Genomic DNA, 16,010 nt, shown 5'->3' with positions numbered 1-16,010 from the left:
TATATTTATCACCAAATGAAGATGAAAAACCAATTTCATTAATATTCAAAGTGACAATACTATGTAAAAGTTAGTGGGATAACAAACTAGGATTATAACACAACCCTTAAGCAACAACAATTAAATAATGTTAACCTTTCGTCATAGGGACACGTGTCAGCAGTACAGGTAGTGCTGACTCCTTGTTGACTATGACTAAGAAAGTGCTTCTCTTGACCACCTGCTTGGGAGCGAAAGGTTAAGTTCATGCTTTTGACCATTCGTTGCGATAAGGAGACTCCTTACCCTTTGTTCTCTACAAGATGACAAGGCATCCGCTTTTTAGGTGTGAACACTTCTCAAGTGTGAACAATCCCCTGAATCTTTGTGAACAACACTTGAGTGTAACAACCTTATATTGGTTAAATGCATAACAAAGCTCCACGGTGCATTTCCTTCATGTAGTAAATGAGGATAATTCCCTCCATAATGATTTTCCATATCACATTAATGGACAAGAGGACCTCCCCTATAAACATCCTTACCAACGATGAAGAAATGATTGACTCTCAAGCACCTTAAAGTTACTCTGAGCAATCATCTTCTGTAATAGTTAGCCTATCTTCTTATCCTTGTTCCAGCTCTTCGCCTCTTTAAGTGAACTTACCTCCGCAATGCCACCACTTTCTCCTCTTTTCTCCTCCTTCTTTTCCTCCCTTATTGTATCTTGTATCAACAAGTACAAATAAGAAAGGACACCAAATAAAAAAAAATGGAAATGGCCTTTGGAATCACCACTTTCCATCGTTCTAACAATTGCATGTTGTGGTCATCATGAGAAGCCCAATGGAAAAGAGATACAAACGTAAAACATCGCTAAACTAGTAGTACCAAAAACTACCAAAGATAGATAACTATGATTAAACACAAATAATAGAATCTTAGCTCTGTCACCATCTGTAACATCCCGAAATAGGGCCTAAATGAAACAGTGGTTGTGAAATCACAAATTCGAAATAGAAAAGTTTATTACGATGAATTATCATGATTTACCGATTGATTGAATGCATGTGTTATACTACTGATAAGAAATTTTATAAATTGCATGTTTAATTTGTCTATTAGGGCTTATATGTAAAAGTTGCAAAATATGTATTCTAGTTCATCAAGTACTTAATTGAAATGAGGGTTTAAGGTAGAGGTCCTTAAATAGTAATTAGATCATTAAAGTTTGATGGACACAAATAGACATGGTTAGTAAGTAAGGTATTTAAGGGCATTTTGGTAAAATGCCTTAATTAATGAATAAAGACAAAATAACATGAAATAAGCTATCATCTTCTTTATTTCTTTTCTCCATGGCCGAATGTAGCAAGGGAACACCATGGCTAGGGTTTTTTCATCTTCCAAGCTTCATAGTAAGTTCGTTCTAGCCCCGTTTTTCATGTTCTTTACAGTTTTAGAATCTCGGTAACTCGCTTAAGTTAATTCTACCATTAATTTGAGCTAGGGTTTATATTTGGAAAATTACCCATAGATGAAAAGTGTGTATTTTGATGTTTCATTATAGAATATGAAGCTTAGAATTATGTTAAACGATTTTTGCTAAGCGATTTCAGTGAAAACGAGTGAAACGACATAATCGGTAAAAATTATTATTGTTCATAAGTGCATGTTAGAGCAAGAATTTGATGTTTCCATAGAAGGGAAAAATGTTCAGCATGTCATAAAACATAAGAAAAAGGAATAAAGTTTAATTTCCGAGCCCATGGGAAAATCGTAATTATGCAAAAGTTTAGGGGCAAAAATGTAAATTTTGTCAAAATATGTTTTAGGTCCAAAATGATTAGTAAATTGATTAAATAAGTGAAATATGATGTTTTAGATCCCAGAAAACGAGATTTGGACCTAGAATGGGAGAAAAATTGAAAATCGGGAAAGTTGATCAAGTGGTCGTTTTGGTATCGAGGTAAGTTCATGTGTTTAATATGCATTTAATTAAGCATGTTTGAATGCTAAATTGATATATTAGTTATAAATGCTTTAGTATTGATTTTTGAATATAATGATAATAGTTGAGAAATGTTCGATAATGATTCGACATTAAAAATGAGAATTCGAATAAGTTTACATATAAGACCATAGTTGTAAGTGGCTTTGTATAAGATCAAGAAAGTAATAAATAACTTAATTTGAGGAGAGTAAGATAAACTGAGGATATGATGAGATTGAGAATGTAAGTATGTAAGTTGAGTAGCATTTTATTATAATGCAATTGTTGCTATTATTATTATTATTATTGAGTTATGTGACTGACCTTGAGAATTTGAGCAAGTATGTTTCAGCTATGATTTGTCAAGGCATTGATATCTCAAGGTCCATGTTTATAACATGGCAATTAAGGAAGAATTGACGGAAAAGTCCATGTTTATAACATGGCAATTAATAAAGAATTGACGGAAAAGTACCATGGTTGATCCATGTCAACACGAGATGAGAGGTCCCATGTAAGACCATGTCTGGGACATGGCGTTGGCACCGAGATGAGAGGTCCCATGTAGGACCATGTCTGGGACATGGCGTTTGCACCAAGATGAGAGGTCCCATGTAAGACCATGTTTGGGACATGGCGTTGGCACCAAGATGAGAGGTCCCCCGTAAGACCATGTTTGGGGCATGGCATGGGCATCGATATGAGAACTCCCATGTAAGATCATATCTGGGATATGGCATTGGTAGTACAGGAAACATCCCATGTAAAACCATTCCAAGGCATGGCATTGGTGAGTTCATAAGGCAATGATACCACGTAAGACCATGTCAAGACATGACAATGGTAAGTTTCAAAAGGAAAGGTACTTGAGTAATCCAAAGAATAATTCAGAGAGATGATAAGATCATGAGGAAAGAGTACATATGTACATAAGGCTTAATAATATTGAGGTTATAAGTTGATGATATTAAAAGTATTTTAATGAGTATATTCAAGTATTAAGTAAGTGATAAGTTTTCAGTTATACTTATAACGCTTTGTGACATGATATGCAATATGCCTATATTATGAAAGAGTATTAATGTGTTAAATGAGATGTTGCAGGTACGTAAGCAAGCTATTAAGTAAGGTGCTTTCTTTTTTTTATTCTGAGCTTTTGGTAAGGTTACCAATGAGTAAGATGGGAAAGTATGAACTTAGCGTTATTTATGCAAATTATGAAAGCTTAGTGATATAGGGTTGCGCGCAGACCAAGATCGAGTTGCCAAGACACGAGAAACTCCTATGAAAGGCCCTAGACGAACAGATCTGAAAACACAAACAAAGATTAAGATTAAACCGAATCAGATTTGAATTTAAATCCCCAAATTCAATTAAAAGAGCAGCAAGAAACAAAGAAATAAAATAGATGACTCAAACGAAATTGGAAGTATAGAAAGAATGCAAATCGGCCAACAAATTGATTCGGCCAAGAATGCCCAAATTCCAGCAGCCGAAATTCACCCAACAAGTGGAAATAGCAATCGGCAAAACCCTAGAAATTGGGGAAATCTTGAATCGATTTAGGAGCTGCCAACAAGAGATCGAATTAAACGAAGAGTTCTTGGAGTTTAATCAAGGCTGAAACACAAACAAGAACAGCAAAAGAATTAGAAGAAGAATCGGCACAAGCAGAATTAAAGAAAATAAATTGAACAGCAAGAATTAAAGAAAAGTCCTAAGAATCCTTGAAATCCCGAAAGATTTCACAAATCCCTTCAAACGGCTCTAATCTCCCCTCCAAAGAATATCAACGGCAAGAAGAAGATTGAAGATGACTCCCACAATCACAAAATTGCTAAAACAACTTCTAAAGAAAACTCAAGAGAGAATTCTTGGAGAAAACCCCAAAGAAAATTCTGCACTTTATCAAAACTGAAATTTTAATGTATTGAATAATGTGTACAAGGGGTGGCCGGCCATCACTTATATAGGCCACAAACTAATCCTAATCTTATTAGAAAACTTAAAAATTAACCCTAATTAATAAAATAATAAGAGAATTTCGGCCAAACACTTTAAATGGGCTGTTTTGGGCCGAATTTAACATGTCATATTCCTAGAGCCTAAAAATTTAAATTAACAATTAAAATGTTTACAAAATGGGCCCTTTGACATTTTGGCCTGATTTCAACTAAGTATGTATGAATTTCTTGATTGGGCTGGAATTTGCTTATTGGGCCTCGCCTTCAAGAATTTGGGCTTGTGATCCATCTCCTACCGAAATTGAGTCGTTGATGCTCGTGGCGGAGATCCAATGCGTTTTGGTTGCAAGATTCGGTTTCTTGGACCAAGATTTCCAAGATTTGAAATCTTGATTTTCTTGATTCTTGAAATCGCTCCAAACAGCAAAATTGGGCCAAGATTCGGTTTCTTGATTTTCTTAAAAACAAGAAAGTGAATCTTGATTTTCTCGTTCTTTTGTGTATGCATCTAAGGCCTTTGTGACTCGTATCACTTAGTAATAATCTAAATTCATTACTAATGATTGTTATTTTACATATGAACTTACTAAGCTTTATAAGGTTACCTATTTCGTTTCCTTTGTTCCAGAGTCTTATCAAACAAGCTCGGGTTGGAAGTCGTGGGAGATCGCTTCACACTAGCAATGATCAAGTTACCAATTAGGTATTTTCATTGACAAACGTTTTAAGTTATGGCATGTATAGGGACTTAGTCATTTTGTGTGTATGTCATTATGTTATGGCTAAAGAATGACATGAACATATTCGATAACAATTAGCTACAGTTTTTGTACAGCAGCAATGACGTGATTTTGAAAAATCACCAAAATTAGTAGAAATGGAATTAGAGAGTGAATGAGATATAGAATTAAATCTTATTGAGTATAATTTCATATGAAAGAAACAGTGCAGGCAAAGGAATTTTATATTATGAGATATTTGAATTTTAGTGTGACAGGGTCAAAATGGTTTCTGAAGTTTCCTGTTCTGAGTTTGGAAAATCACTAAAAATTTTAAAAAAATAATTATGGTTTTTAATTTACATGCTTAAATTTATCAATGAGTCTATTTTCAATAGAAACAAATGGGAACATCATTTGAATTCTGTACAAAGAGATAATTAATTTTTAGTGAAGAGAGGTCAGAGCTGTCGACCAGTGAAATAGGGGAAACTTTAATGAATAAACTGTACTAATTGGTTGGACAAAAAATTCTGAAATTTTTATGGTAAGAAGTTATGTGAGTCTAGTTTTATATAAAATTTACGGATTTAAATTTAGAATTTCGTAACTCGAGTTATAATTAATTTAGTGACTGTTGTGCAGTTTGATAGTTTTATTGTGAACAGTGAAATAAATTATTTTAATTTGTTTAAGTATTTGGAAAATTTTTAATGTTCCCGGTTTGGACTTGAACCGTTTTCATTGCATGTTTTAGGGTCTCGAGGATCCTTTTTAGGGACATATTGATTGAACGTGAGCGAATTAATTTTAAAAGCAAATTTTTATGCTCCGAATTAGTAAGTTAAGTTAGGTAACGCTTCGTGCTCGATTCTGGCAACGGTCTCGGGTAAGGGGTGTTACACCATCAGATTACCCGATAATGAACTTGGTTAACAACAATAATGCCAAAGGTCCCCAAAAGATATATAGTGCAAAGCCTTTAAACACCAAGAAGGTCTTCGAAGTGAATTTGTATACCCGATGGTCTGCAAAGAATGCTCAATTGAGGGAATCACATAATAGATCAAACCCCATACCAAATGCAATTATGACCCTAATTAACATGTCAATAGTATCTTAACATATCTACTAAGTTTACATGAACTACATATTCAAATATATATATTACTCACTGATCACCCCAAAGGTATTCTTAATCTTTCATATACAAACATGTATCAAATTCATATCAAAAGCAATTTATGATTTTTCACATGGTCAAAATCATCAAGTCTTATATTTCACCATAACTTCATATATTTTTGTAACGAGAATCATATTAAGAGGTATTTATACATTTTATCATATTTTTTCTAAAGTCTACTTCTCACTTCATAATAACAAAGAAAATGTTTATCAATTTGTCATACATTTTTCCTTTATTTATTTTTCAAGTATATTAATAGCATTATATGTAGTTTTTTTTTGTTATAGTTGTGTGACCCAAATTCCTGTTAAAATAAAATATAAGTGGCAAGATAGGGGGATCTACGAGGGTGAAGGTTGCAATCAATCGCAGATCCCTAATAAGCAAAATACTGGACTGGGTTGCAATTCGACCCCCGTGGTACGGTGCAGGCTGCATAAGTGGAATCCGTATAAAAGTTTACTTCCTTTATTTGATATTTGATTAGAATAAGTTGTTTTAACCTTACTGTATTACTTCTATTGTACTTTGATTAGAATATGATTTTACAAACCTATAAAAAATGAACCTTTACAATATAATTAATCAATTAAAATTAAATTTTAATTGTTAAAGCAATAATTTATAATCGTAATAATAGAAAATTGTGAGATACAATAGCTTTTACATTTATTTATGATATTATTATTTATAAAATTTATTAATAAAATAAAATTTGATTTAACACAAAATATTATGTATAAATAAACCCATAGGGATAAGCAAAGAAATTGAGAAAATCTAAAAATGATGTATTATGTTAGGTTCAGGTATTGTACTATTTAATTCGATGTCGGGTTGATGTTATCACCCAAACCGCATAATTCGATTTGAGTTCGATTTTCCGCATGAAACCCATTTTATTCAAATCAAATTGAATGAGAAAAAAATTATTTAAAGGAACAATCTTACAAGAATAATAAATTGACTATTTCAATATCCATATGGACTAATTCATTTAACCTTATTATTGTTATTATTACTATTAAAAATTAGATAATATCTTTCAAAAATTAAAGTTATAACAGTATTTCATAAAAAATACTAAAAATGTAGTTTTATATTAGAGAAAGTGGATATTTTAAATATAATAATTAAGCATAATTTTAATTTAAGAAAAATAGTTTATTAAACTTTATAATATTTTATTTATAAAAAGATAATTATTCATAAGTTGTCAATTATATATATAATAATTATAAATTTAATTGATTATATGACATATTGCAATGACTTAGTTATAACAAATTAAAGCAAGCACTAATTAAATTAATTTAATGAAATGAGACAACAAAACATTAGGTATATGAATGATTTATCAACTTAATAATTAACTTAAAATGATTTTTTAATGGTTGGATGATTATGATATTAGTTTAAATATTTAATTTACTTTATAAATGTATAAATGAATCTAGAATTGCTATAAAAATTAATAATTATAATATTAAGTTTTTGAACTGATATAGATTTCTTTTCCAACAAAATCTCAATTTATTAAAACCGTCCAACATTTATCAATTTTGAATATCTCAATTTTATTCAATACAATTTTAATTTCAAAATTAAAAATAATTTAATTCCTCTCTAAAACGGAATCCAACCGAACAGAGTACGTCACTAACGTGTTTGTGGTCTATCCGAAAAATTAAGCAAAAATATTATTCAATTAAAACTTTCATTATTATTCTAAAAAATATAAAAGTTTCATTATTCAGGGAAATTAGGCCTTACCAATAATTTATTACAAAAAACAAAAAAAAAAAAGAGAAAAGGAAAGATAAGGGTGGGTCTATAAAAGCGAAGAGCCAATCTAAAACCTCAGGAAAACCTCTACGGAGAACGAAAATGTCACTATCATCTTCTCTGCTACATCTCCCTCCTCCAAAACCCTTTCTTTGTATACCTAAACAGTACAGTTTTCCACCGTTTAATGCTTCATTGAACTTTTCATTCTATGATAAACCTATGTTAATTGTAAAAAGTGCCTCCTTTGCTGCAACAAGAAGAGCTTCTTCTTTAATAGTCGAAGAAGAAGAAGAAGAAGAAGAAGAAGAAGATGAAGAAGAACAAGAACAAGAACAAGTAGAGGGATTTGAAGCTGTTAATATTGCTGAGGATGTAACCCAGGTTCTAGTTTTTTTAATACCAATTTCCCCTTCAATGAAGTAATAGGTTTTTTTTTTCAAGTTGCTGTTTTGTTTTTGTCTTTTTGAGGCTAAGAATTTTATTGGTTTTCTTTGTATTTTCCTTGAAATGGGAGAAATGAGAAGTGATTTTTGTGGGTTAATAGCATTTTATTCTATTTACTGTTCAAGTTTCTTTGCCTTCTCTTCTATAGGATAATATTTGAAGGGGTCTTGGGGGGGGGGGGGGAGGGGGGGTGGTTAAGAAGTGGTTACTGTTGTTTAAGAGTGTATTGTATATACTGCTCTAGAATGTTGATTTTCTTGTTTAAGAGTGTAGTATATATACTTCTCTAGAATGTTGATTTTCTTTTTGTTACTTGTTTCTTCTATTTAATTTACTTGAGAGATTGATTATGTTAGTGTGACTTATGTTGCTGAAATATTCATTTTCTTGAATATGGAGATATGATCCTCCAAAGACCTGGAAGCATGAACAATTTGAAGATAACCATCTAGAAACCAGAAAATTTTGAGTACAGTCATGTCAGGCATATACCCATTTCCGACTCTTACAATTCACAGCCGAGTCTTAGTAACATAGGTCTAGACCCTATAATATGGATTTAGTCATTTATTGGTTCTGGAGAAACACCACCTTAATTTTTATAATTATGGAGACAGTTTTCTTAACCAGGAGAGTAGTTCTTCTTATTTTCCCTTTTTGTTGCTTCTTTAATCTCTTGCAGTTGATAGTGATTACATTTTGAGCTAAAGAATAGAATGATTCAATAAAATGTGGTCATGTTAACTTTATGACATACCACTTAACATTTCAGAATGTTGTAATGCCATTTCTAGTAAAAAAAATTTATCCATAGTCTTCTAGATTGATTATGTCTTGCTGTGTAGGTGTTGCTTGAAAAGCATTAGTTTGTTTACTTTTGATAGTAATGTTTTGCTTATGCGTCAAACCTTTACTGATTTTGAGCAGTTGTGACAAAATTGATATAGTTGATTGGGCGTACTCCTATGATATATCTCAACAAGGTAACAGACGGATGCGTGGCAAACATTGCTGCAAAACTTGAATCCATGGAACCTTGTCGGAGTGTCAAAGACAGGTACATATTCTTTCTATTGTGAAGTCCACAATTATCCCATATGCATTGGACATCTTTTTTTATGCTACTCTGGGGCATGAATAGTCTGTTTGATTGTGCTTCAAGTCATCATTAGAGCTGGAGACTCTCAGAAGTTACAGATGACCTACACATGTCCTATATTGTGCAAGTTCTTAGCGGTTTTCATGTATGTTTATTGGAAATATGTTAAAAGTTGACCTTTTTTTTTCCTTTTTTTTTCAATGGTTGAATGTTTTAGGATTGGTCTTAGTATGGTATGTGAGGCTGAAGATAGTGGAGCAATTTCTCCCAGGAAGGTTAGCCATTCTCTTTATTTCTAGTGAAAGAAGTCATCAGCAAATATGCCTTTGACTTTTGAGAATTCTAGGGCTCAGAGTCTTAGACATGTTTTCATATTGGAAACTACCTTCTCTTTGGAATAATTACATGTATAATTTTTGTGGGCTATATCTATCGCAGACCATATTAGTGGAACCGACAAGTGGAAATACAGGACTTGGAATTGCTTTTGTTGCAGCAACTAAGGGATACAAGCTTATAGTAACTATGCCTGCTTCTATAAACCTTGAAAGGAGAATCCTTTTACGTGCGTTTGGAGCAGAGATTGTTCTGACAGACCCAGAAAAGGGCTTGAAAGGAGCTGTCGATAAAGCCGAAGAAATTGTGCTTAACACTCCAAATGCTTTCATGCTTCAACAATTTGATAATATGGCTAATACAAAGGTAATTAATGTTGTTCTAACAGTTCACCTAAATGGCTAAATGTTAATATTCTTGATATATTATTCAGAGATGGTGATATGAATATACTCATGCATGAACTGCAGATTCATTTCGAAACTACAGGACCAGAAATATGGGAGGACACTTTGGGTAATGTTGACATATTTGTTGCTGGAATTGGAACCGGTGGTACTGTTACAGGCACTGGACAGTACTTGAAAATGAAGAACAAAGAAATTAAGGTCTCTTTGCTATTTAAGCCTGTAATGAAGTTTGTTTCAGTTTGACAGCTTAACTTCTCTTTGGAATATCTCAAGCTTGTAACTGTTACCTGTTAGGGATTTTTTTATTTATCTAAGGGGTGATATGTCCAAAATATAACATTATTGTGTTTCCCCTTTTTCTTTTAATAGTAGCAATAGTATCCATTTGGCAATAGTTAATGTGTATTGTGTTGCATCCATCTCAATATTTTCATCTTCTCGTGGATTAAATGTGTCTGTTTTCTTCATGAAATGTTATTGCTTACTCAGGTTGTCGGTGTTGAACCTGCTGAGAGGAGTATAGTTTCTGGAGAAAACCCAGGTCAAAATCTTTTTATTTTCAGTACATAAATTTTTCTTGCCTGTTTCTCTCGATGGATTTGTTAGGCTTTGCTTCTAATATCATAAATGATTTTTCTTCAGGTTATGTGCCAAGCATCCTAGATGTTAAATTGCTTGATGAAGTTGTCAAGGTGAAGATCGTCTTTCCCTCTATTTTTCACTTCTTGTCTTATCTGAATGTAGAGGAATGTCACTGGAATTCTTTAGACATTCTGTTTTTTGCTAAATTTGTTTTATAGAAACCACTATTGCAGTTATGTCATGTTCTTCTCAGTCAGTTGTTTGACGTTTTTTTTCACTCCAAGTATATAAGGTGTTCATCATTTCACTGCATAGCTCTCTTAATCATTCTTCTAATGACTAGTCTGACTGACCTCTGAACAAGATATGCCAAATAGTTTTCATCTTATAACTCGGAAGCGGTGTCTTTTGCTAGACTATATATGAGTTGTTAGAGGAGTTTGAAAATCCAATAAATAAAAAATTTCTTAGAGTGAAAGAGCAGCACATAAGAGCTGGAGCATACCAACCAATCAACTTGAAAGAAAATGAGAGGTCCTTTTTTTATTTATCGAAAATGCTAGTTTCTTAACCAATGATTAATACTGTTTACTTGTGGATGTGTTGCAAGTGTATACTAGGCATCTTGACATTACATCACAGATTAACTTTTGAGCAGTTTAACCAGAAAGGCAGGGAGGTGGTCATTGTCTCAATATCACGTATCAAACGATCTACATCTAATATCCTCTGTACTTTTCCTTCCTCTTTGTAAGGCAATATATATTTCTAGCTTGGTTATAATCTTATTTTTAGTGGCATCTCCACCTAAAGCGATATGTTGTTTGAGATGATCTGGATGTATTGGTCCATAAAGATTCTGCTTATCCTTTTGAGAGTATCTACTGTATTCTGGTTTTCTGGATTGCGTTGTATGCACGAGCTTCCTGAATAATATTACATTTGAGTGACTTGATCCATTGTGTTTGGTTCCTACTGGTTTCTTAGCACATGGTTTTGTCGAGTTACAATGTTAGATGAATTTTAGATATTGATTTTGTTGTCATAAAAATGTAGGTCAGCAATGATGAAGCAGTTGATATGGCAAGGAAATTAGCACTGGAGGAAGGGCTGCTGGTAATATGCAACTATATTTTAGTGTAGACTCTTTTAATAGTATTTCGTCACATGAAAAGCCATCTATTCAGCTTAAAGCTTTTTTGCTGTTGAAATAGAGATTATCTTCTTTAGTTTCAACCGAAAAACTTTTCTCACCTATTTGTCAATTATGAAAGGAGACAAAATTCAGTTTGATCTTATAATTTACATTAAATACAGTGTTCAAAACCAGCCAATTTTGCTAATTGATTGTTTTGTTTTTAAATTTTTTTCTTAGGTTGGCATTTCATCTGGAGCTGCAGCAGCAGCTGCAATTAGCTTGGCAAAAAGGCCTGAGAATGCAGGAAAACTTATCGTGGTGAGAAAATTTTCTTTAAATTTTCTTAGTGACTCAGGTAGCAGCTGAAACCGTTTGCTGATGTACATATCTTGCTCTGAATTTGAAAGAATTGGTTGATTGAAATTCTATTAAGAAAAAATCTTTGACAGCTAGGTAAAGGTTATTCAGAATAAAGAGTATCAGGAGTACTTCATATCGCTGATTCATGTGTGGTTTCTTTAGAATTGACATAATTATAGTTGCATTAGTCTATGTTGCTTCAATGCTTTATTCTTCTTGAAGTATGCATGTCTTACCACTTATATTCCATGCTTATTTGGACATGGATGTTGCCCTCCCTCCAAACACATGGAAACACTTCGAAATTTGAACATACCCGTGGTCAACACATATTTGTATTAGAGACTCGTACCTTACTCCAAGTAAGATAAGCGTTAGGTATTTTGGACCCAAAAGTATTGGGGGATTGTCAACCAGTACAAGATTTGGGAAACTCACATAACACTGTTAGGGCATCATACTTTCAAACAAGGTGAGTGTTTCAAAACTAGAAAAAGTTTTGGTGCTTACTTGATAGCCTCATATGCCATTGCTGTGGACTGAGAAACAGAAAGGTTTGGAACATGGTATTGTTATCGTTCAATCTATTGCGACTGCCTATTTGATTTCATATGAAGGTAGATCAATAAAATTGTTGGTCTAAACCTTAAATTTCACATTCATTTGTTTACTGACTGCTCCCAGCACCTTCACCATGATGGTCAAGCACACGATTAAGCTACGTTGCTTGGATTCTTCAATTCTCTTGAAGTAAAAGCTTAGAAAAAATTGAAAATACTCGTGTTTGACGCATTCTATATTTGACACTCATACTGGAGTCTGAGCAATATAGCAATCATGTTAAAGCTCCTTAGAAGGAAAGCAGGAAAAGTGAAACATTGTATCCATTTCCGATTTCAGTGGCTGATCAAAATATGCTTCCAACCTAAGCTCTTCTTTCAACTTGGGCACTTTTTTTAAGATATCTTTTAATTGTTTGTAATGATGTAGGTTATATTTCCAAGTTTTGGTGAGAGGTATATTCCGACAGTTCTTTTTCGTTCTATACATGAAGAGGTTCAACAAATGGAAGCAAGATAGTATAGATCTGTACTGGAGATACAATCTACCATGGCATTCAATTCTCACTTGTTTCAAATCAAAACTACTCGACAGGTAAATAACCTTTATTAACTTTTCGATCTGTATTCGATGATCAACTCCTGTTCCTTTTATCTTTATCTATTGTTTTCTAGGTGCAATTTTTCATAAAAACACAGGAGTTCCTACTAGATTTTTCTTGATAATTTAACTTCCTGGTCAACCGTCGACCATGTTATTGTGCTGGTAATCAGAATGCTTTGTCATACATGGTGCATACTCATGCTGCTGCCTTCTGGATTATACAATTTCATGATGATCTTGGAGCTAACGAGTCAATTTGAAAATGCAAATTTAGTAATCCTGTTAAGTATGTCAGACTGATTGATGTTTGAAAAATCATAAATCAGCTTCTCGTTTCTGAGAACCTATACCATAAATTACTTGGAAAAATTTGTGTGATTGCTTTCATTGGAAATATTCAGATTTACAGACAGGCAAATGTTTTACTTAATGCACTACAAAAACTCTGGCATTATTATATATCGGTCTTCCACATTGTGTCTTGTTGCATTCCCATTCTTGGTTGAAACTTCTCATAATATATGTATGTAATATGTCGAAAGGAGTCATCCTAGTTTCAGATGTTTTTGGTATAGTATTATGTAGTGGGACAAGTTATCTGTTCAATACGAGTCTAGGAAATGCTGATTACGGAATTCCCAGATGAAAAACATTTCTGCGTAGAGGTAGATGTCCACTGGAAACTGTAGTTTGTACAAATTTGCCAATGCGATTTGAGAAGACCAAGCAATCCATGTACATGTATCCTGTTTGTATTATATTTTTAGATCATAATTATTAATAAAATGTTTAATTATATCAACTTTAGCAGTTTTCTTTTTGAGCTTATAAGTACATGTGATTGAATAATTATGATTAAAATCAGATTATTATAGAAACAGATTTTCAGGGTTTATTTTGCCATCTTAGCAAATGCTTGATTTGCTGTAGTTAATTTATTATATACATATTTTGGCATGTTCTTATATTTACATAATGTTGATGTTTAATAATTATTATTATTTTCGTGCCGAGCTCATCTATCATCATATCCAAAATTATTACACTATATTTAGTTCGCTGTAATGGAATAGAGTTGTAATCAGTAATTTAACTGTTTGGTTGGATAGAATGGAATGGAATAGAATTATATTAGTATGCTTCTGTTTGGTTTAATGGAATGATCTTTTAATCAATAATTGCTTATTATTCGTTCATGTGGACTAGATTTTTTTCATGGGCTTTATTATTTGCTCTTTCGGCCCATACTATCTGTTATAACACTTAAGATGCAACTGTGCTTCGAATTTTATTGTTGGTTGGGAAGTAGTTGCTTTGGTAGCCTTATTTGCCACAAAAGGAGTGGTTTAATGAGGCTTGTAAGGGGGAATTTCAGACCCGATGTAATGTCTCAAAATTTGTAGTATCGAACTTTGGAAAAAATTAAAATACTGCAATGTTTATTGAAGGTTAATTTATGAGACACGAATTTGATATCTGAAATTTAATCTTTAAGCCATTAGTTATTCTTGGAATTTTTGTAGTTGGGATTTTAATTACGGAAAAGGCAAATTGGAGTGTTTTAGTTTGAATATTTGAAAATAAGAGTAAAACTAAAAGCTTTTATGATGCTAATAGCAAATAGCCCTCGGTTTAAAATTTCAGCCAAAAGTAACACTCTTCACTTCTCATTGCGTCGTTCTTCATCCAAAACAAAGAAAAACCCATAGTTCATCTCTTACCTAAAATCCTTTTGAATCAAAGAAAAAAAAAAAGATTTTCGATTCTTTCTTCCATCTACCAATCGATTCAATTTGGCGAAAGCAAAAATCAAATTTCCCTTCAACCCCATTGCAAGAAATTCTAAGCTTAGAGTAGAAATTCGATTTCCAAAGTGACTTTTCGAGTTTAATGGTGTTATTAGATTGGTAATGAAGTTTTGAAGTAATCAAAATCATCTTTCCATCGTTCGAAACGATTTCGAAATGGATTTGGGTAGATTTCGGATTGGCAGCAAGTTTTGGGGTTGTTTTCCTGCTCATCAATTCAGTTTTATTTAATTTATATTGATTAATTTTTAATTGGTGTGATGAATTCAGTTTTTGAAGCAAATGAGATTGGAGAATCATCTAAGGTGAAGAGCAAGGTGACCTTCGACGAGTGATCAAGCAGACCTCGGTTTGTGATTTCTATGTTTCGAGTTACTGTATACCTTAGTTAAAATTACTAGCATGTTGCTAACGCTCCTTGTTATATCATTTTATTTTGATAACCTGAAATCTATATTTGTTTGGAATGCACATTATGTATTAAACAACCCAGTAAAACATGTAGGAGAATCCTTCAGGTATAGCCAGCATATTGTAGCATCCGGGAGTATTATCATTGTTGCTCTTTCCATATTTGATGTACGAATGATCAAGTTGTGTTGATATGTGCTACGGGTATTGTCATTGTTAACACTATGCACCGTTGTTTTCTGATTGTTTTGGAAGTTCAATTGGACACTCACGTGCTCAAATGCTTTTTCCATGTTACTTGAGGTACTTCAAAAATGGAAGTTATTAATAAATGTTCAAATGCTAGAAAGTTATTGAAACTTCGCTTTTGGAACTGATTTTTCTTCATTTTATATAGTATATACATTGTTTAAATTGTGAACGTATGTCTTGGTATGCCGTTAATGTTAGCTAATGTATATGAAAAGTTTTTTAGAGCTTGGTGAATCACAATTGAGCGTTTTCGCTCACCGTTTAGAAATATTTGTTTTCGTGCGCTAGTCCAAGGTTGCATGAAAGGATATCTTGGAAGCAGCACGTTCGAGCATTTTCGTACAATTTAGTTTTTAAAGACTTAATTTCCAATT

General features: G+C 32.7%; 1 protein-coding gene across 5 annotated transcripts; it reads left to right on the top strand.

The window, feature by feature from the left end:
- The first annotated feature begins 7,677 nt into the window (after positions 1-7,677).
- On the top strand, positions 7,678-15,609 carry LOC105783524 (S-sulfo-L-cysteine synthase (O-acetyl-L-serine-dependent), chloroplastic). 5 transcript variants are annotated; one of them, XR_001130102.2, is made up of 11 exons: positions 7,678-8,013; positions 9,024-9,133; positions 9,393-9,450; positions 9,614-9,877; positions 9,982-10,119; positions 10,411-10,462; positions 10,564-10,613; positions 11,560-11,619; positions 11,879-11,959; positions 12,992-13,156; positions 15,244-15,609. XR_001130102.2 is itself a non-coding variant. In XM_012609026.2 (10 exons), the coding sequence occupies exons 1-10, from the start codon at positions 7,732-7,734 to the stop codon at positions 13,079-13,081; spliced, it is 1,185 nt and encodes a 394-aa protein (XP_012464480.1). In that variant the 5' UTR covers positions 7,678-7,731; the 3' UTR covers positions 13,082-13,967. The 5 variants fall into 5 exon arrangements, 1 of the variants encoding a protein (XP_012464480.1); XR_001130104.2 differs by lacking the exon at positions 15,244-15,609 and adding an exon at positions 13,336-13,967; XR_001130101.2 differs by lacking the exon at positions 15,244-15,609 and adding an exon at positions 13,237-13,967.
- The last annotated feature ends 401 nt before the right edge of the window (positions 15,610-16,010 follow it).

The sequence above is a fragment of the Gossypium raimondii genome, chromosome 13 (genome assembly GCF_025698545.1).
Source record: "Gossypium raimondii isolate GPD5lz chromosome 13, ASM2569854v1, whole genome shotgun sequence".
Classification (NCBI taxonomy): domain Eukaryota; kingdom Viridiplantae; phylum Streptophyta; class Magnoliopsida; order Malvales; family Malvaceae; genus Gossypium; species Gossypium raimondii.
This window is presented reverse-complemented; position numbering and strand designations above follow the sequence as displayed.

What these genes read in the sequence shown, in the direction of transcription:
- LOC105783524 (XM_012609026.2), top strand. Translation starts at nt 7,732, where the DNA reads ATGTCACTATCATCTTCTCTGCTACATCTCCCTCCTCCAAAACCCTTT. An exon ending in TGAAGAACAAAGAAATTAAG is followed by an intron (nt 10,120 to 10,410) that starts GTCTCTTTGCTA and finishes TTGCTTACTCAG; the next exon opens with GTTGTCGGTGTTGAACCTGC. An exon ending in AGTTTCTGGAGAAAACCCAG is followed by an intron (nt 10,463 to 10,563) that starts GTCAAAATCTTT and finishes ATTTTTCTTCAG; the next exon opens with GTTATGTGCCAAGCATCCTA.